General features: G+C 46.4%; 1 protein-coding gene across 2 annotated transcripts in view; it reads right to left on the bottom strand.

The window, feature by feature from the left end:
* The window catches only part of USP54 (ubiquitin specific peptidase 54), a 1,958,070-nt gene that overhangs the window by 889,544 nt on the left and 1,047,142 nt on the right, over positions 1-21,384 (bottom strand). The window contains exons 12-13 of one of the 2 annotated variants that reach the window (XM_069240548.1): positions 3,029-3,160; positions 1,252-1,626 (exon numbers count right to left, since the gene is read on the bottom strand). In XM_069240548.1, coding sequence (XP_069096649.1) covers positions 1,252-1,626; positions 3,029-3,160 — 507 coding nt within the window. The remainder of the gene's footprint in view (positions 1-1,251; positions 1,627-3,028; positions 3,161-21,384) is intronic. The other variant, XM_069240549.1, reaches the window with a different exon arrangement.

Below are 21,384 nucleotides of genomic sequence, written 5' to 3'. Positions count from 1 at the left end.
GCTGAGCTGTGCATCCTCGAGTATAACCAATGCATGATGAGATCAAAACTCTTCATTGCAGCTTCGCACTGCTCATCGGAATTAACACCTCACCTAAACTGTGAGATGAATTCTCGATACCGGTCTTTGCATCACAAGTCTAGTTGACAGGATTCTTGATGTCGATGCAACAGGAATGCACAGCGCAGCCTCACCGCATCTTGGCACCGATGCATCACCTCGGCTGTACGACGCATATTTGATGCAGATCCGTGCAACGCTCCACAGCCTGGATTTAAGTAACTTTGGGTCAGTGGGCATAACTGGGTCACTGTAGCCAGCCCACGAGCCATCGCAGTCGGTATGTACTTTTGACTTTGTCCCAGTCCATTGCGACAAGATATCTCCAGTAGCACTGTGTTCTTCATGGTGCTATTTTTACCAAAACTTTTGAAATTCAATATCTCCAGTTCTACTTATTCGATTTTTGTCATTTTTGTCTAGTATTATTCATAAAATTTTGGTCTATTTATTTCTCTAACCTGGTGTGGAATCTTCTTGTGAAGTGTGTTCACTGTTTTACTGTTTGAGGTTTTGCACAAATACTTTACACACTGCCTCTAAGATAAGCCTGACTGCTCTGTGCCAAGCTACCAGAGGGTGAGCAAAGGTTAATTTAGGGTTTGCCTGTACCTTATCCTGACTAGGATTGTGGTTGCTGCCTGATTAGGGCTCATACCCCAATCAACCTCCAACCCAATATCTAACAGGAAGGTAACATACACAAAAGTGAGAACACAAAACTCTATGATGGCTTATGCGGAGACAGCTACAGTGTCCCATGTGGCCACCAAAAATCATCCCTTTTATCCCCACCTGACCAAGAACTAGGAGTATCCCACACTCCTGATAAAGGTCCTGGGTTAAAGGACATGAACAGGGTCTGAAAGTATAAGAAGATGTGTGAAATCAACCAACCACTATTTGGTCGTTCAGGAGAACAATGCACTTGTGGGTATTACCTGCCTACAAGGATAGCGATGTAAATAACTGACAGAGCACCACAAAACTCAACTCCATGGCTGGAGCTTGTCAGACTCCATGCATTCACCAGGGTACCCAAACGTACCATTATCATTAGTTAAATTAAAAAATGTATGCCAATCACATTTCTATCACCAACTACATATTTAGGGATAAAAATACAAACAAAATATTTAATAGCATATTATTTATTTACTTACAGTCTTCCTAATCCAAACTGACTCTCACCTGTGTCTTCTGAGAAAGGGCTGAGCTGAGCATAACCTGTATGCTTCCTCTCCTTGTTAAAAATCCTATCTATGCTCAATGGCTCCCGTTTGGGTCTCCAGGGAGGAGGGTACTTGCCAGATGAACAGGACCTGGAATCGCTCCTAGTACTTTCCATTTCCCAGTCTCTGAAATGAACAGCAAGGCTTCCAGGAGGACGTAGTTCTTTCATTTCTCCAGTCCTGACCCCATCGGCCAAGCCCGGAGGAGACTGGAGAGGCAATGCTGGTCTACTGTGAATCATATTGCTAACAGTCTCAAATTCCCGCAGACGAATGGTGCTACTGCACTGTTTTGGAGCTGTGCGGGGGGCCTGTTTTTCCTTCAGGGTCTCGCCTACAGTCAGCAGAGGATATAAAAGCTCACATTTACCAGCACCAATGAAAAGAGAATATAATACAACTACTGAAAAGCCAAACAAAATACTTAAACAGTAGCAACGAATGAATGGAAGGTCAGGATGGTACGTTTGGGAATGAAAGGTCAGGATGGTACGTTCGGGAAAGATATCAGACTACTTCAATGATAAGACAATTAAAACAAATGGGAAAAACACATGCTCTAAGGTGAAGTGACAAATATACGTTCTTATTCCCAATGCTCATACCAAGTCAGTCCCTGAATACCTATATTGAGTGAGTTCAGCCAAGAATCAACGCAAAGCAGAAGCAGTTGCAAAATGCTACTTTGTTTTAATGGCTGCAGGTAAAACCTAACAATTAGGTGAAATACTGAGACAATGTTGCATTACTTGTAAACCAAAGATGGCCCTAGATTAAAAACTGCCAGCATTCACATATTTAGGGTTGGCTGAAGACTTAATGGAGTGATATGGCTGACACACTTTGCCATTTAATAGGGCATCAATGATGAACAATCTGAGGCTGTGCATGTAATAAAGGGGGTAACATTCCATGCACAGCTTACGCAGCAATTTATGGAGAGATTTTACTAACAGAGGAGGTTAAAAGCAAATGCTGAGGGTCCGAAATTTTAGAAGGAGGCTCTCTTTTTAGCTTTGGTGATTGCTACGGAAAGTTCACTTCACTAACAGTTGACAGTCAACACAAGCTACAGGAATGTTGATACAGAATGGTAAATAGCTTTATTTACAGTGGCTAAGCCAAATGAGAGTTTTAATGCATGTCGATATGTAGATGAATGCTGTAACTGTACAATGACAACGGAGAACATGAGAAACGCGTGATTTTTTGTTCACAAGGGAACTTTTTATTATTTGCATGGTGCTGAAATCAGACATCACCCTTGCTCTGCAGCATCTGATGCGGTTTACTGGTCTGTAGAAAGCTTGTATACTATTGCTCCCGTCACACTTGCAGAAAAATTGTCAACCTTATATTGACATAATACAGAAAATGTAGAGAAACTAGCAGGAGGAATGCAAAAATCAGAGGGCAGAAACTGCAGGAAATCTTAGTGCAGAAAATCAGAGGACAGATTTATAAGCGAGAACTTGTGAGAGAAACTATCTGCGAATAAGAAACATAAGGGCAGCAGAGGGCCAGTAGCGTAGCAAGGATGCAATAGGCCTCGTTTCAAGTCAAGAAAATGGTCACTGACTGTTGTTGGGTTAGTAAATACAGCAATTATCAGGGTTCAATTGGCCCTTGTGCACTGCACCTGCTACACCAATGGTACCTACACCTCTAAGGAGGACAGGAAACAGAGTGAGAAATTGGGAAAATAGAGGACCAGAGAAAAAACAGGAAGAAACTACCTTCACTGTGATAGCCAGATGACTGAACCTCATCTCCTTTCCGACGTGAGCGACTGGAGCTCCTCTTCCTCTCTCCGAGGGGCCCCCGTTTGGGAAGATGCTGCTGACTGCATTCGCTATCAGTAAGATGTCCTACAACAGTAAGGGCAACAGATCAGATGCAAAGAACATCATGGTAGTGTAGTAGTTTGACTCTTTCTTTAGGCAAGACTGCAGTATAAGGATGACAGTACGTATGTTTGTAGACGACTATGCCAGTCCCACAATAAGTCGCAACTGTCGTCCCAACCCTCCCAGCTCACAAGCAGCACCTCACCAAAAACCCAAACTGTAAAAGGTGATTTGTGGCAGCCTTTACACATGGACACAAGAGTGTGACATCTCAGGGAGTGTTGTGGTTAAACGGAGATTACCCCTTTCTCACATGAACAACATGTCTCAATCAAACACAGGCAATGACGGAGATACAGTAACGTTTTCAATAGGTTTTATTAACAAAACTGCAATTTACGATAATTTTCATGGGCTGCACTGATAAGGAAAATGAATAATGTAAGAAACTGAATTGTGAACACAAGAGTCATTAATACAAAGACCCCACCATCTTGCAATGACATGAGATGTGAAATATGTCCTAATTCCATAATAATGTGAACCTAATTCTCTAACCTAAAGAGAGCTAGGTGTGTTAAACCTAATCTGCCATTGCCATGTCCATGAGAAGAGCCCCCCACCCCTCGTTTCCTTGGAATGAGGTCTCTAGCTTAGACTCCGTAGGGACACGAAGACAGGGTCAGCGTCAAGGCGATGTGCAGCATCGATAGCAGCTATGGCACCTGGTCAGAATCCCTCTGACTATTTGTCTAAGTCAGGTACATTTATACAGATCTGCTTGGATCCCTGACGTAGGTCTGTTCCCAAACAATAGATAACAAGATATGCTTGGGATGGCAATTTACGTAAACAATTCCCTTGAAGGTGTGAAGAGGGAAAGTACCTAATGTGACTACATACAGTTTGTTTATCTTTGTAGCTTGATAGTGAAGCCTTAGCGCGGTAGCACTGATAACATGAAACTAAAACATTGGCCTAACAAGAAACAATGCAGCCATCTTGGAAACATATAATTAAATAATTGTGCTAAAACAGAGCAAGCTAAGTAGGGTAGAAGTCACTAGGTGACAAGGGCACAGGTCTGAAAGCCAGAAGGCTAAGCTAACTCCGGCTTCCCATTAAAAGATAGGATTCACTACACACTCCCCCTTGCCGTAACAAGTATGACGCCATAGGATGACGCCACAGAAGATGGGTGAATCCAAGCTAAAAACATGCTCTAGACTGAAACAAGCTAAAATCATTAAAAACTAGCTAAAAACCTTATTTAAAAATGTTTAAGAAGTGATAGCTAAAAACATACAAAGAGATATGATGTCGACCACGACAAGCACAGCAGGCCAAACTTAAAAAGGCTATCTTTTAATTTTAGTATTACAAGCCAATTAACAAATTCATTTAACAGTAGTCAGGATCTTGAAGAGCATCTTCGAAGCCATTGAACGGAAAGGACCTCAGGAAAGAGGCCACCTTGTCAGATGTTAGATCGATGAAAGGATAGGCAGATGGATCCACGAGCAGTAGCAGTCTCTTGTGCAGGTCCACCTGCAGGAGTGGCACTCTCCACTGCGCCAAAAATAGCCAGATCATTCACCAAAGGTGGGTCAAAGTTGGCTTCACAAATCAGCCGTAGTCTCAAGGGGCACGACCATGAATGAACCCTCATCGGGGACATCAGCAGTTCTTGGTCCACAAGAGGCACTGGCGTAACAGCAAGACACACTGTAGGCAAATGTTCAAAGAGACACCACAAGCATCGAAAGACTGGCTGCACGCACCATAGGACTGGCTGAAATGAGAATGACCAATCATGCTCCAACTCTTCCAGCAGCGGAGCATTAAAGACCTGAACCATGCGTTCACGGCACAGTTGAGCTGGTGGCAGTGGCTCCATTGCTTTGTGTAGCTGGAAAGACACAACAACTGCGAATCAGAAGAAATAGCAGCAGTATTCCGCCTATTAATCTCAAAATTATAGGAAAGCCGCCAAACACACTGGAAAAGAGTGAATGGATGGCCGATAGAATGACTCCGAAGACAGTCTGTAAGATGGACACAAATCCAGACCGAACAGCCTTAAAGAAATGGACAATCCCCTCAGCGCTCGAAGTGTTGAAAATTCTGGATACCAGCTCTTCAAAGTGCTTGGGGAAGTTGGTATTTAATATGGATTGCATCTCAGCTGATGATCTCGCTATCTGGAGCGCATACATCTCTCTAGCGGATGTCAACGCGACTTGTTTTTGGAACAGTAGCTCCTTTAGTCTGCTCAGCTTGTCATAATTTACATTATCAGTATCAATGTGAGGCCACATTTCTGATACTCTTATCTCTCGTGTGGGGAGGAATAAAACCTGTCTGCAACACGTAACGACCTTAGAGACTAAAATCGCGTAGGCAATTCCTTGTTGCATACCGCAACGTCTGTGGCCGCTCAGCACCACATAACTTCCATTCGAAGTTACATGAAATGCTGGTCGATTCAAAGGGACGGGAGTACCCTTCAGAAAACAGGCCAAGTTTGCGAATCCCGCATTGCAAATGCACCTGCTTGCAGTAGTCTCACATTCGCTTCCGCTGAGAAAGACCTCTGTTTTGCTGTTCAGACACTTGTATTTAAAGGGCAACTCCCACTCTTCTTTAATATAGCTATCGCCTAGCCACTCGTACCTACCCATGGCAAGATGTTGCAAGCATTTCGACATTTCGAAAAACAAAACGAGGAAATGGGCAAGTTAATAATGCCATGTAAAAGCCATAACGTTGATGGGCCTTTTGCAACAGTAAAAGGCAACTTCTCTAACTTTTCTATGTGAAGCATGGTTAAACTCGCTTCCCTTTTAGCCATTGTCTGTTGTTCCCTGGATAAATTAAAAGCTACAAACAAGCCACTACCTTTAATGTACTTCCATGGAATGCAGCCATTTTTAAAAGTTTGTAATGTCCAACCTAACGCAGCGGACTCTGCCCATGATATAAAAGGGACATGTATGTCTGAATGATATCTATCACAGACAACACTATGGGGGTCATTCTGACCCTGGCGGTAATTACCGCCATGGCGGAGGTTGGCGGTAGCACCGCCAACAGGCTGGCGGTGCACCGCTGGGCATTCTGACCGCGGCGGTTCAGCCGCGGCCAGAAACGGAAAGTCGGCGGTGTACCGCCGACTTTCCGCTGCCCTTGAGAATCCTCCATGGCGGTGGAGCGCGCTCCGCCGCCATGGGGATTCTGACACCCCCTACCGCCATCCTGTTCCTGGCGGGTCTCCCGCCAGGAACAGGATGGCGGTAGGGGGTGCCGCGGGGCCCCTGGGGGCCCCTGCAGTGCCCATGCCAATGGCATGGGCACTGCAGGGGCCCCCGTAAGAGGGCCCCACAAAGTATTTCAGTGTCTGCTATGCAGACACTGAAATACGCGACGGGTGCCACTGCACCCGTCGCACCTTCCCACTCCGCCGGCTCAATTCTGAGCCGGCGTCCTCGTGGGAAGGCTGTTTCCCACTGGGCTGGCGGGCAGCCTTTTGGCGGTCGCCCGCCAGCCCAGTGGGAAACCCAGAATGACCGCCGCGGTCTTTCGACCGCGGTACGGTCTTCTGGCGGTTCCCGCTTGGCGGGCGGCTCCCGCCGCCCGCCAATATCAGAATCACCCCCTATGTTTGTTAGGAAATAAATCCCGTTGGACAGAGTGTTCATGCCATTTTTGACAACAGCTAAAGCCTTTTCTAAATTTTCCTTGTCTATCTGCCTAAAAGATCTCATTATATATGACATAGATGAGTCTTTCAGAGTGCTTCTTTCTATGACCTAATAAGTCCTGCAAGTCTATATTTTCTGAAATAGTGTTAAGATGTTCCTTAACTGCGGATAACATGTTAGTCTGTACCCACTGTTGGCACAGTTTACCTACCCTGTACCCACTCATTTGTGTCTATTGGCCAAATCAACCACCCACGGGGACCGGAAAGTGAAGAGTTATAGGTACCAGCCTGAACCTTGCATCCATTTTTACCTCTGTGACATTCAGGAAGGATTGTAAATTATTAAACTTTGCCAGTGTGGGGATACTGGGCGTATTCATCTCTCTAATTTTCGGTAACCCCAGACAAGATGTCTGCTGAATTGTGTCATTCAAAAAGATAATTTGCACAGGAATAAGGCATGCTCTAAATAAAGCATCTCTACCCTGTATTTTCCAATCTTGTGTTCCCTATACACTTTTTAAATCAATAGTGCTCTTCCAGTATTCGTAACCTCCATCTGCAAGACTGAAAACAAAGGAGCCTGAATAAATCAGTTTTGTATCGGTTAGCAAAATGTTCCTAATTTTTTAAGGAGGCAACTTAAAATAAAATCATTCTGGATTTCATGCATCATGCCCAGAAAAATAAGTGAATTTATCCAAATAATGTTTTGGGACCCCCACGAGTAGAGCTGAACAGTGTTTCCACTCTGTGTAGTTAAATACTGGTCTGTGTCTATTGGCTCGGAGCAGGTAGTAATGCCCTCAGTTGTTATAGCAGAACATTTCCCCGTAATTCTTTGTATTTGTGTATACATCATCACTTTCAAATACTGAATAGTCCTTCAATTCAGTTAACATAGAATCAACTGTTTTTACATCCCAATCATCATATACAACATCAGGTGTAATTACATCAGTCATAGAAATTTTAAAGACATATGGAATCTGAATGACCTCAGTAGGCCCGTGTATATATCAAATAGAACTTTATCCCTCACAATCCTATCAGGAATTGGTACAGCTGAAAAGCTCACTAGGGACAAGTCTCTTTGGACCTTATGTGAGGTATGATATGGAGTTGAGACTTCATCCACAGGATCAACAGAGGAACGTTCAGGAAGGTAATGACCTTTTATAAGTTAAAAGAAAACAGTAATTAAACCAATCCATAGAAATAATGCAAAAAATATCAAGCAGAACCATAAATAGTCCAATGGCTGAATTAAATAGTTATTTTTAAGACACAGATACAGTTTACATGTCTTTGAAAACATTTCACTCACAGGAGTGTATGGGTCTGAAGAAAAGTCATCAATGTCGATGAAGTATCCAGAAGCAGTCTCTGCAAATACAGATGCAGGTGCATTACCGGTTGCTGAATCCAATTCATGTGGAGGCTCATGGCAGACAATGTTCTCAGTTTGTTTTTTGCGTTGGTGTAGAAAACAGCCAAACCTTGGACAGGCGTTGTCGTTGAAGTGGTAACTGGAACCAGCAAGAGCTCATTTTCCACCCTCTCCGCAGTCGAGGAGGTATTTGTAGCATTATTAGACATGGTTGAGTAGTCAGAAGTAGTGTTGTTTTTTCTGCTTTGAAGAGGTATGTCCTGTTGGGTAGTGAGAGGGGACGGGGAACTACCCAAGGGTCCTCTGGGTCTACTGTGCATAATCAGCCACATGGTGAAGTCTGATGTCATCAATTGAATCTGTTTGCTTTGGAACCAGGCAGCGGTGGTAAAATGACAGTTCTGGTACCTTATATTCCCAGGACTGGGACCGGTGCTCTGTAGGATCGGCTAAATTCCTTCTTAACAGAGATCTTCTCACAAACCAGATGCCCTACTTTAGGAATCCAGCCAGTGGAAGTTGTTGGTAAATACCTTATTCCTAAGGTGTCAGTACTGGCAAATGATTTATCATCACGAAATTGCTGAAGCTCCTGCAAGACAGTGAGACGTTCATTTATGTCAAAAGGAATGACTGCTGCCACCAAACCAGGGCCATCAAGATCTTGGACATACATAGGTGTCCCAAAGAGAACCTCATAGGAAGTGTGTCATCCCAAGGACCATCTTGGCAGATTAATCAGTGCCCTCTGGACCCCATATAGGTGATGAGGCCAACTGCAGCCAGAACCTAAAACTCTAGCTGTTAAGGGCTGCTTTAGATCACAATTCCTCCTCTCCACAACGGAATTTCCCTCAGGATGGTATGGTGAGGAGTAATAGAGTTCAACACCCATTGTTCCCATGGTATCCCTGAATGCCTTAGAGGCAATGGTACAACTGCATATGTACCGATAAAGATAAGCAAGTCTTTAATAACAGTTTGAGCGTCAGCCGACCACTGAGGCCATACCCACAGGAATCTAGAACAAGAATCTCCAGCGACTAAGATGTATTTGTATGCACCATCAGGTTGAAGGGGACCGCAATGGTCCAGGTACACACATTGTAGTGACCTATTGGAAACTAAGAGGGATGGCTGTGGTTGGCGTTTGATGTTGGAGCCCTTGATTTGCTGGCACATATCACAACAAAGAACGTATTGGTTTGTCTGTTTGTATAGACCTCGCCACCAAAAGTGACATACCAGCGTGAGCAGATGTGACACCCTCATGCGGTGCTTTAATGAGATCTAAACTCTGGTCTTGGTTGAAGATCACTCAATCTTCAACCCCAGGAAGAGTTGCATAGGCAACATTCTGTGCACTGATATGGTAAAAGTATTTTGTAGGTTATGGTTTTGGAAGAGACTTGACTTCAGCCGAACATTTCACGGCAGTCAGAATTTCGTTATCCAATCTCGTCTGGGAACGAGTTACTGCAGCCAGAGATGCCGTAGCTACTTCAGATGTGGCCACTTTATCAGCCAAAGTGTTGCCGATAATGCGTACCCCTACACGTTGGTGGCCCAATGTACTACATGGACACAGGGTGGCCTATCCTGAAGATCAGCCACCCTCCCCCACAGAGTTCTGTGTTTTATGGTGTTCCCTTTGGAGTCTCTAAACTCATTCAATTGCCAATGTCGGAGACAATCAAAGGCAGTAATCCTGGCTCTGTGTGTTCTAGCGCTAAAATACGGGCTTTGAGTTCATCCAGCTGAGCTGTACAATCCCCTAGGGTCTGCGTGTAGGTATTGTGAGGGTGGAATACAACATCCTTCATCACTCCGCTCACGGCTGCGCAAGCGGCTGAGTATTGACGTTTGGTACCTACAGCTGGTTGTGCTGAATCATCAGTGTAAATGACAGCATGATATCTGTCAAGTGGCAAAATATCTAGAGGAGCGGGATAATCCTGCTCGTATTGGAGAAATTCTTGTGTCTGAAGTTTTGGATCAAAGATGTAATCAACATCGGTGGCAGTCAGAGACGTTTCCCACTGAATCCAGTGTGGATGTAATGCTTTAACGTTAGGAACGCTTGCTTTGGTGAAAGCCTCTACGGCTGGCCCCAGGGTAACGATAATGATGCATTTCCCCCAGGCAAGTGGTCTCTCCTTGATGACAGCTATCTGAACTGCAGTTAGATTTTTTTCTGTGGGTGCAAAACACTGTTCTGCATTTGAGTATAAATGTAAGTTATATGCTAGGGGCACCGTGTCGCCTTTGTTAAAGATGACGTAAGTGAAGCCAACGGCACCAGCAATTATTCTCATGACCAAGTTTGTTTTATTGTCACGGGTGTGCAAGTGTTTTGCTTCTAGCATGTCCTGTTTCAATTCCCTAAGGATTCATATGTGTTCAACTGTCCAGTGTCTGCTAGAAAAATCGAGGCATATTAAGTCATAGAGTTGCTGGATATGTTGTGCATAGTCAGGAATGCAAGTTCTGCCAAAATTGAAGAAACCAAGCAAAGACTGTAGTTTCTTGATTGTATTTGGTGGTTGGAATTGAGCACATTTCTCTAGAAAGTGCTTGGCCAGGGTCTTCCCCTCGTTTGATAGCTCATATCCCAGGAACAATAAGCTGGGAAAGGCTATTTTAGTTTTCCTAAAATTAAATTTGTAGCCAAGGACTGTGAATCCTAAAACAATCCGATCGACCCTGGCAAGATGATTGTTGAGGTCGTCAGCTTTGAGATAGATATCATCCACATAAGGCAACGCCTCGGGATCAAGATCATGTAATATTGATGTCACACAGACTGAGAAGAGCCCTGGGCTATTCTTGTCGTCTTGGGACAAACGACAAAAGCGTTTTTGTGAGCCAAATGAGAATGCACTCAGGTCCCAACCATCGCATACTAAGTTTTGGCAGAAAAAAACATTGGATATATCTAATATTGTTTTGTACTTTTTGCACACTAGTTATTAATTAGTGCTGTGCTATGTGAATTTTGTTTAGCGTATGTGCGTGTATGACTGTTTAAATGTCTGTAATCTAAGACTATTCTACTTTAATAGTCTGGTTTTGCAATGGGGAATAATGGGATATTCAAGGCAGAATCACAGGGCTCAGTTACTCCCTGGTACTCAATCTGAGTGAAGACCTCCCTCACCGGAGCTTTTGCTTCATGTTTAACAGGATATTGTGGCTGAGGCTGGGGTGTGGACCTGATAGGTATTACATGACAAGATGAGTCCTTGTCCCAACCTACATGATTGTGGTACAACCCAGGTGCCTGCGCTAAAGCCCAGTTGACAGCATAGGCTTGTTTTACCGCCTCTGGAACAAGGTCAGAGAAAGAAAGCAAAATGACATCTTCCCAGTGTGGGAGCTTACAGACGTGCTCGGGAGGCCAGTCCCTTTTGGCCAGTAGGATATCACAACTAAGTTCATCCCAAAATATCACACCAATGGTGCGCTCCACATCTCTCCCAATTTGGATATTTAAATCATAAACCCTATCAGGTGAGAGAACGTGCCTGTCCACAGTTTAAACAGCAATGTAATCGCTAGTTGCTGTCGCATACAGACAATCTTTCAGACTCTGGCGACATATCGTGACCTTTGCTGCACAGTCTACCAGTGTCACTGCCCATGTCTTGTTTTTCAGCAATGTTCTCAAGTGTACTGGCATTTTTAATTGACAGTGCTGCCACCTTTTTCTTTTTAAACTGTGGCTTTTGTTGTGGGGATTTATATTCTTTTTTGACTGAAGACTGTGGTGAGTCTTTCTTCTGTTTCACGTAATCAGGACATTAATCAGGACGGCCCCCTCTCTCACTACATCTAACCGGTGCATCCTGAAAGGAACGAGAGTGAGGTGAATTAGCAAACTGTCAGGAGCTTTTATGTTTTCTCTATTTCTGAGAGTATATCTCATGTCGGAGTTCTCTGGGTGTGGATAATCTGCTCTCTGATTTAATCTGTCTTTAAATTGTTTTTGTTTATCCCACCGCTTTTTAGAACCCTCCTGTGCTTTTTTAGTACCTTCACTAGGGGTGGTACTCTGTATTTCGAGCTTCTTTGGCTTGGCTTCCAAACTATCCCATCCTACACTGGTATAGGTGTCGGAAATAATTTTCGGTAGCTGTTTCTCCTGGTCCAAATGTGGAATCTCTCGGAGGCGTTGGCGTATAGCTAGTGCTACAGCTTCCCCTTTAATATTACTGAGTATGACTGAGGAGACTACATCAAAGTTATGCATTAATTTCATCCCCAAATCTAGGGCTGGTGCAGCCCAGTGCTCATTCTTAATTTGTTTTAACACTTCAAGTAAATTAGCAAGTGTCAGGGTGCCATGTGTGGTAGTATAAATTGCAGCTAAGACTGTACCACATGTGGTGCGGTCATCCTCTGAGGGAACCATCCAGAAGGGTAAGCACACTGTGAGAATTCTATGTTTTTCCTGTGGTCCCCTATGGGGAGAAACAGCTTCCAGCTGACTCGTTTTCTGGGCTACCCAGAATGGAATTTTATCTTGTTCTGTGGGCACTTTCCCCATGATAGAATGTGCTGTTTGAGGATTAATCCCAGTAGTAGCCAATAGGTATCCAGCAGGTGCTGGTGGTGCTGGACACGCTGGTGAAGTGTTCAGAGTTCGCATTACGAACTGAACATGTCGTCTATATAGTGTATCTATCTCAATGTATAAATTGCGCAGATCAGCTGCCTGCATATTTTGTATATCTGGATGTGATGGATGTGTGGCAAACATAGGCCACGTTGGTCCGTCATTACCCAAGGGCGCTAATCTCACGGGTTACATTACGTGTGGTAGGGCGCCATTAAACCAGTTCTGATGCTCCTGATAAGCAATCAGAATTTCAAGGTACTGGTATGCTTGGTACCGTTGAGGTACATTTGCAATTCTGTATGTTTGGAATGTAAATGATCTTTGGTCTTCCTCAGGAAAGGTGACCCAAGAGTAGAATGTTTCTGTCTGGTGAGCTTCACTAGCTTCCACTATGAAAGTGACATCCCTGCCCTCATCTGTTAAGCCATGCGCTACTAGGTGTAATGTTAATGCTTGTCTCCCATTCTCAGGAATGTCTATGGCGTTAGCCATATTGTGAAGTGAGTAAAGAGATGGAACACCAGGTGGGGAGAAAAGTCCTTTTAATGGTTCAAGCTTGAACAACCTACAGCCTAGTTGGGTACTCCCTGTTCAGCTGAGGAGGATCATCCCCAAGACCATGGACATCTCTGTATAATGGTACTTAGGGTACCTGTTGTATGTGAGACAGTGATAGTCAGGGTATCTGTAAATTAGTGCCTAAACACCATCGTTGGTGGCGCCATGTCATAGTTTAACTCTTGCTCTAGGCAAGACTGCTGGTTTAAGGATGACAGTACTTATGTTTGTAGGCGACTATGCCAGTCCTACAAAAAGTCGCAACTGTTGTCCCAACAAGCAGCACCTCACCAAAAACCCAAACAGTAAAAGGTGATTTGTGGCAACCTTTACGCATGGACTCAAGAGTATGACATCTCAGGGAGAGTTGTGGTTAAACAGAGATTACCCCTTTCTCACACGAACAACATGTCTCAATCAAACACAGGAAATGAGAAAGATGCAGTAAAGTTTTCAATAGGTTTTATTAACAAAACTGCAATCTACGATAAGTTGCATGGTCTGCAATGATAAAGAAAATGAATAATGCAAGAAACAGAATTGTGAACACAAGATTCATTAATACAAAGACCCCCACGATCTTGCAATGACATGAGATGTGAAATATGTCCTAATACCCTAATAATGTGAACCTATTCTCTAACCTAAAGAGAGCTAGGTGTGTTAAACCTAATCTGCCAATGCCATGTCCATGGGAAGAGCCCCCCAACCCTCATTACCTTGGAATGAGGTCTCTAGGTCAGACTCCGTAGGGACATGAATACTAGGTCAACGTCAAGGCGACGTGCAGCATCGATAGCAGCAATGGCAGCAATGGCATCAAGTCGGAATCCCTCTGACTATCTAAGTGAGGTGCATTCATGCAGATCTTCTCAGACCCCTGATGTAGGTCTTTTCCCAAACAACAGATAACAAGACATGCTTGGGAGGGCAATTTATGTAAGCAATTCCCTCGAAGGTGTGAAGAGGGAAGGAAAGTACCTAATGTGAATACCTACAGTTTGTTTATCTTTGTAGCTTTTTAGTGACGCCTTAGCACGGTGGCACTGATGATGTGAAACTAAAACATTGGCCTAACTAGAAGCAATGCAGCCATCTTGGAAACATATAATTAAATAATTGCGCTAAAACAGAGCAAGCTAAGCAGGGTAAAAGTCACTAGGTACGGGGGCACAGGTCTGCAGGCCAGAAGGCTAATCTAACTCCTGTTTCCCATTAAAAAATAGGAATCACTACAGTAGGTAAAACCCAAGCTCTAAATAGCAAGTTTCGATGATGCCTACTCAGTTAACTGTTTAGCACCTGATGCAAACAAAGGTTATTATGAAGGCCTATCCAAGATAATTACTGGTTTGTTTATGAAAACATCCATCAGGGTAGGCAGCATTTAACTGTGCCTAGTACAACTTCATGTGTAATTACCTTCCCAATCCTGCATCCTCTCCTCCTGATCCGTTACTATAGGCTCAAGATTTCTGGAAAAGGTAATAATGGATTACTACTTAAGAACTATTTCATGGGGCTTTTTGGCCATGAACTAGCCCCAGGTCACTTGTCAGCGAAGTTAGGGCACAAGTAGGGGGTACACTAATTTCACAGAATGGACGCCGTCTGCCCTGCCACGATGATGGACCTCAGTGAAACATGCTGAATGTGTCTCTGTCTAATTTGCTGAAACTGGGACACATTCAGCATCTCCTGCATGTGGTCTGCTTTCCGTTCTAAGCAGCACTGTACTGGTGACAAGGGTCTTTCTTATTTGAGAGTCCAGGTGGGCCCATCACGAAGGCCCAGTTTAAGAGGCATCATCTCCTCCTTTTGTTCCAGTAGGAACTTGGCTGTGGGCTATCTGGAACCTAACACCTGGATGCCTATGCAACGGATAGGAAACAAATACACATAACTTATCCCTTTACAAGTATTTAACAGAAGCTACATTTGGAGGCTTGTTTTGGTTTTGTTCAGCTTCTGTATACAATTGATATGCATTCACTGTGAGAATGTCAAATGTATCAGTCTGTATGAGTAATTACATGAATAAGAATTTTAATACCACTATTTATATAAAATGCATTCTTTTATAGCGCTATGCATCCCATTTAAGGATGTCAGAACGCTTTACATCACAAACACCTTATGCACTGCCAATACATCATTCAAGTGTGTGAATAATATGAGGGTGAGTTACATAAGGCAATGAGGGTTACAAGGTGTAGGAGTTAGATATAGCTCTTACTGGTAGGCATTACGGGCCAGATGTCGCAAACCGGAGTTTCCTATGCAGAAATGCATTTTGCGAGTCGGAACCGACTCGCAAAATGCATTTCAGAGTCGCAAATAGGATGGGGTGTTCCCTTCCTATTTGCTAGTCGCAGTGGGATGCAATTCCATTTGTGACCGCGTATGCGGTCGCAAATGGAGTCGCAGTTACCATCCACTTGAAGTGGATGGTAACCCACTCGCAAATTGGAAGGGGTCCCCATGGGACCCCTTCCCCTTTGTGAATGGACCCAAAAATATTTTTTCAGGGCAGGTAGTGGTCCAATGGACCACTACCTGCCCTGAAAAAATACCGAAACAAAAGGTTTCGGATTTTTTTTTAAGTGCAGCTCGTTTTCCTTTAAGGAAAACGGGCTACACTTGAAAAAAAAAAAAAACTGCTTTATTTAAAAGCAGTCACGAACATGGAGGTCTGCTGACTACAGCAGGCCTCCATGTTAGTGAGTGCCCATAGTCGCTATGGGGCCGCAATTTGCGACCAACCTCATTATTATTAATGAGGTGGGTCTTTGCGACCCCATAGCGACTCGCAGAAGGTGTCTGAGACACCGTTCTGCATAGCAAATTGCGAGTTGCAATTTGCGAGTCGCTCGGACTCGCAATTTGCTTTGCACCTACATTTGGCCCTACGTGTTAAGACTGCATGTGCATGGTCAGGAGAAACAAATTCAGGATTTCAAATGTAATGTAGTGCTTGGTGCTGTCTGTACTGATAAAACTTATTTTTACTACCCAAAGAACCCCTTTTTAGCAGCTTTGCAATAAAAAAACTTCTTTTGGGGTGTGGTCTGGCCACGAGCACTGATGGCCGCTTGAAAGGAGGGTTCCGCGAGCCGACAGGCCTCGGGCCAGGAGTGGGGGCGCTGCAGGGGTAAGGAACCACTCATTACGCGGCCGAGGATTGATCGGGGTGCCACTGCGGGGGGCCGACCCTTGCACACAGATCGCGTCTGTGAGCCCCAATTAGCGAGAGCGGCTCAGATGCGGCCTACGAATGATATCGGAGCCGCGGTCTCCTGCATTACTTCAGCCTGGCACCACCACGGAGGAAACAAGCCGACACTGGGCAATTTTGCGGATGAAGTGCACTGCGGTGGGCCCTCCTCCGAGAGCGGGGGCTCACGCAGAAGCGGTTCACCCGGGGGAAAAAAGAAAGTGGCAGCCGGACACCTCAGACATTCTCCCATTGATGGAGGCACGCCCCGACAAGATCTGCGTCTCGATCACAGGGGGCGCTTCTGTCCGGTTCAAGAGGCGACCAAGAGGACTCTGGCGACCCAGGAAGAGGAGCACGCAGAAGGTGCCCCATTGCAAGGTCGCCCCCCACCCCTCCCACACCATTGGACGTTCTCACAGCGGCTCTCTGCTCCCACCGGTACCCCCCCTTGCAAGAGGCCTAGACAAGAAAATCCCAAGAGCGTCGGACATTGCGAGGGGGGGTGAAAGCTAGAGGCCTACCTCCTAGACGACAAGGAGCCCTACCCTAGGGTGATCCTTCGACAATCCTTACTGGCAAACACAGGCGAAGGATGGCATGACAGCAATGGCGAAACAGTGGTGACACTTGACTCTGGCTCCCAAGTCCCTCGCCCTCCTGCCCACTGCGGAGATACCTCAAGCACCCACCAGACTTATAAGGAACCCCGCACCATAGCGACTGGACAGCGCGAGTCGCCCGTATCTGCTCCCCCCTCACCGGGCATAACGGGCAGAGGGAACAGCACTTGTCAGGAGCCGGTCCATGGTATATTGCGGGTCTTGTGCTCTCATTAGCACAGGGCTTCAAAATCCCTGCATGAGGAGAAGGTGGCTCCCCTTACAGGCCCTCCCCTGTCAACAGACGGGCACCTACCTACTTTTGAACCGAAACCTCCCTCTCTATTTGGACACAGGCTTTGCCGCAAGCTTCACCCAGCCTCCGCTAGCCGCCAGATGCACTGCTAGGGGGGCCGAGACCCCCCTTCCCCTCCTCCTTCATAGCATTGGCTCATCACCGCGCAGTGGCTCTAACCTACACCAGCAGTAAGTGAGGGCCCCCGGGGCCTCCACATCATCGCACTACGGTTGCGACGCTTGGCCGGCGATGCCAGGCGGCAGGTCGTCGAGTAAGAACTCAGGCAAGCCGGCAAGACAACTGCTTTTTTCTGAAGCCCTACTTTACTCAAAGGCACCCCCCCAGCCTCGGCGGTGCAGCAGACCGCTCGGCACCACACCATGACACATCTAGCACAGGAGACAACCATGGACCGTATCCTCCAAGAGATCTCGGCAGTGGGTCGCAGATTGGAGGGGATGGACAATGCTATGGCCTCACTGACGGCAGAAACAAAATCCATACACGTAGATATTGCAGGCTTTCAGTCCCGAGTGACGGGGCTAGAATAGCGTGTGACAACAGTGGAAACCCACGTTGCTTCCTCCCAGGATCAGGACCAGCAACTCCTGTATCTCCGCAGCAAGATGATAGACTAAACAATTGAGGGCGCTGATATCCACTCTTTCCTGCGGTAGACCTTACCCAAGCTCACTGGCATAACCTTCAACCCTTTCCTGGAGTTTCAAAGACCTGCCTCCTGCGACACAAGCTGGTCCGCCAACTCCTACAGAGAGTCTGCACCCACAGGACAGGAGATCCGGATGTCAGCGGACTTCTACAAAGAGACCAGTGAACGTAGGAGGGCATTCCTGGCCCTCCGAACCAGACTACGTACGATGGAGTTGAAATATGGCCTGTTCGAACCAGCGAGAATGTGGATCACAAAAAATGGTGTGTCTAAAGTCTTCTATGACCCTGGGGACCTAAGCTCTTTTCTGGATGGCCTCCTGCCCATGGACACCACCACTCCGACCCCACCTCGGGATCTACCTGCAACGGCCCAGAATGCTTTGTCCCAGAGCCCCGCCCCCGGAAGGTCAGAATGGTATCCTGTAGACCTTCATCCCAGGAGGAGGGATCTGGAGAGACTCATGAAAAACCATGATGACAGGGGCAGGTGCTACACGTGGTGGCAATTCACAAGCAAGTGATAGACAGGGACAAGTCTCTCTCCCCCCTGAAGTCTACAACGGCGCCCACCTGAACTCAAACCTTCCCACTGCCACCGCAAGAAGTTGAGCACCTGGTGACCCTGGCCCCCAGGGTTTGGACCAACCGACTCCCCACCGTTTCGCTGGCTGGATGAGTATTAATCCACATCAATGCATTGTACTTGTTGTTTCACTGTTGTTCTGTAATGGACTCCTACAGGTTTGATAGGGATGATAAGCAGTCCATTAGGTTGTTCAGCATCCGTCAGGACTGTTGGAGTCCTGGACCTCATGTGCCTTTTGTAGCCCCACAGTTTGTCTACACTCCGAAGATAATTGTTTGATGTCTTAATGCATCTATGTTATAATGTTTACCTGGTCACACTTTGCACCTCTCTCGCCTCCTCTCCCCGTCTACTCTCCCCTCCCACACGCATGCAGCAGTATTGACATTACAATGGCCCCAGTTTCCACCCATCCAGAACCCTACCCCGCTTGTGGATGGCCTGCCATGTTTGCCGTGGCGCTCTCCGTCATGCTGGCCCCCCCGCAGCGCTGCAGTACTCCGACTCCCATTAGGTGCTGACTCACTGAGTTATTACGGCTCGATGACCATGGGGCGTCTATATCGATGAGCCTGGATGGCTCCGCTCCACGCCGCGCCTTCCCTCCCGGCCGGGGGCCCGCTGGCTAAGCACTGGGGCTCCTGTGGTTCAGTCTTAGACCCGCAGATTACAGCTTAGGACTTGTCGGTCTTTTGCTCTGCCCCACCCTACCCTCCTACCCCCCTCCTCCTCTTCTTCTTCTCTCCCTGAGTTGAGGTCTGTTTTGCTACTCTTGTACTCCTTGGGTTTGTTTCAACCACTCTTCTCCCGAAACCCTTTTTTTTCTTTTTTCTTTCCTCCTTCTCTTCTCTCGCTTTTCTCTCCTTCCTTCCTTACCTGTTTTTCTCCCCTCATCTCCTCCTCCCACTTCCTTGCTCCCTTCCCTTCTGGTGTCTTTCTATATTTCTCTTCTCTTTCTACCCCTGCTCCTACCACTCTCCCTTATACCCCTCCTCCCTCCCTCCCTCCCCACCTCTCCACGTCAGCCACCCCCCCCCCTCGGCAGCCGGGATCCCTTGGGCACTCCATCCCCCCGCACCTCCACCCATCCACCCTGCCCATAGCCTATACGGCTTCCTACCAATTAGATCTCTATCCTCCCCTACACATTTGATCAGTTCCCCAACCTTACTCACCCTTGCTGTAACCTCTGGACCTCCCCCAGGGCTAGTCCTTCATCATCACCACCCACCCCGCTACAGGTCATTTCTTGGAATGTTAATAGCCTCACCCATTTCATTAAATGGAAGAAAATACTCTCATATCTCAACTCTAAACGGACTGATGTGGCTCTTCTCCAAGAGACACACCTTGAAAAGGTCGAATCCGACAAACTACATTGGGACTGGGTAGGGTCAGCGTTGTTTAGTTGCAACCCTTCCTCGCAGGACACAGGGGGTAGCGTTTCACAAAAGTGTGGAGTTACGATCTTACTACGAAAGAGCCTAGCTCTCACTGTCACGAGTTGACCCGTAGGGGCGATACGTGTTCGCCAAGCTGAAATTAGGAGGCTCTTCGCTATGTGTTTGGTGCCTCTAAGCCCCAATCAGTTAAAAACGCCAGTTCTTTTTGAGCATCAACTGCCTTCTGATGGAAATTGGGGCCACCCAATACATAATTGGGGGAGAATATGCGCTGCAGCACTTGCAGGGATGACACGACGAACAGGGGGAGAAGGCTGGCCGCCTGTTAGCAGTACAACTCCGCCAAAGAGCGGCAACCCTAGCTATACCAGCGTTCAAAGCTTGTACAAAAGAGACACTCACGCACCCACAGGAGATAGTCAATGAATTTGCGACCTTTTACCAACGCCTCTACACTCCAGAATCGATGTCCTCTCCTGCCCAGATCGAGGCCTCTCTCAACAACACTGCTTTACCCTCGCTATCTGACGAGGGTCGCAACTTACTGGAGGGGGACATCACACGGCAGGAACTCATGCAGGTTGTCTCTGATCTCTCCTATCACAAATCGCCCAGAGAAGACGGATTCCCTGCGGAATTCTATAAATGGGCGGGGGAGGAAACGCTAGATGTCTGCATGAAGCGCTGACAGAGGCATGACAGACGGCCTCTTTAGGCGTGATTTCTAACAATGCGATAATTGCAGTTATACCGCAACCAGGTCGGGATCCTCTGCTTTACAGTAGCTACCGACCCATATCTCTCCTGAAAGGCGATGTTAAGATACTGTCCAGCAACCTTGCGATCCACCTGCGTAAGGTAAAACCATCTTTAATACATCAGACCCAGGTGGGTGTTGTGCCAGGCCGAACTTCAAGAAATCACCTTCGTACTCTCTGCCATACCCTTTGGGAGGTTAGGAATGTGCCGGAGGCCGCGCTAGCACTGTCCTTGGAGGCTGAGATAGAGTTTGATCGCTTAGAATGACCGTACCAATTTGCAACATTGGTGAAATTCAGCTTAGGGGACCAGTTCATCTCCAAAGTTCGCCTGCAATACGAGCACCCCACGGCACAGGTCAACTGTGGGAGTTTCCTTTTGGATCCCTTTCCCGTTTGAGGAGGGACCCGGCAGGGATGTCCCTTATCACACCTTTTGTTAC

Source organism: Pleurodeles waltl, chromosome 6 (genome assembly GCF_031143425.1).
Source record: "Pleurodeles waltl isolate 20211129_DDA chromosome 6, aPleWal1.hap1.20221129, whole genome shotgun sequence".
Lineage (NCBI taxonomy): Eukaryota > Metazoa > Chordata > Amphibia > Caudata > Salamandridae > Pleurodeles > Pleurodeles waltl.
This window is presented reverse-complemented; position numbering and strand designations above follow the sequence as displayed.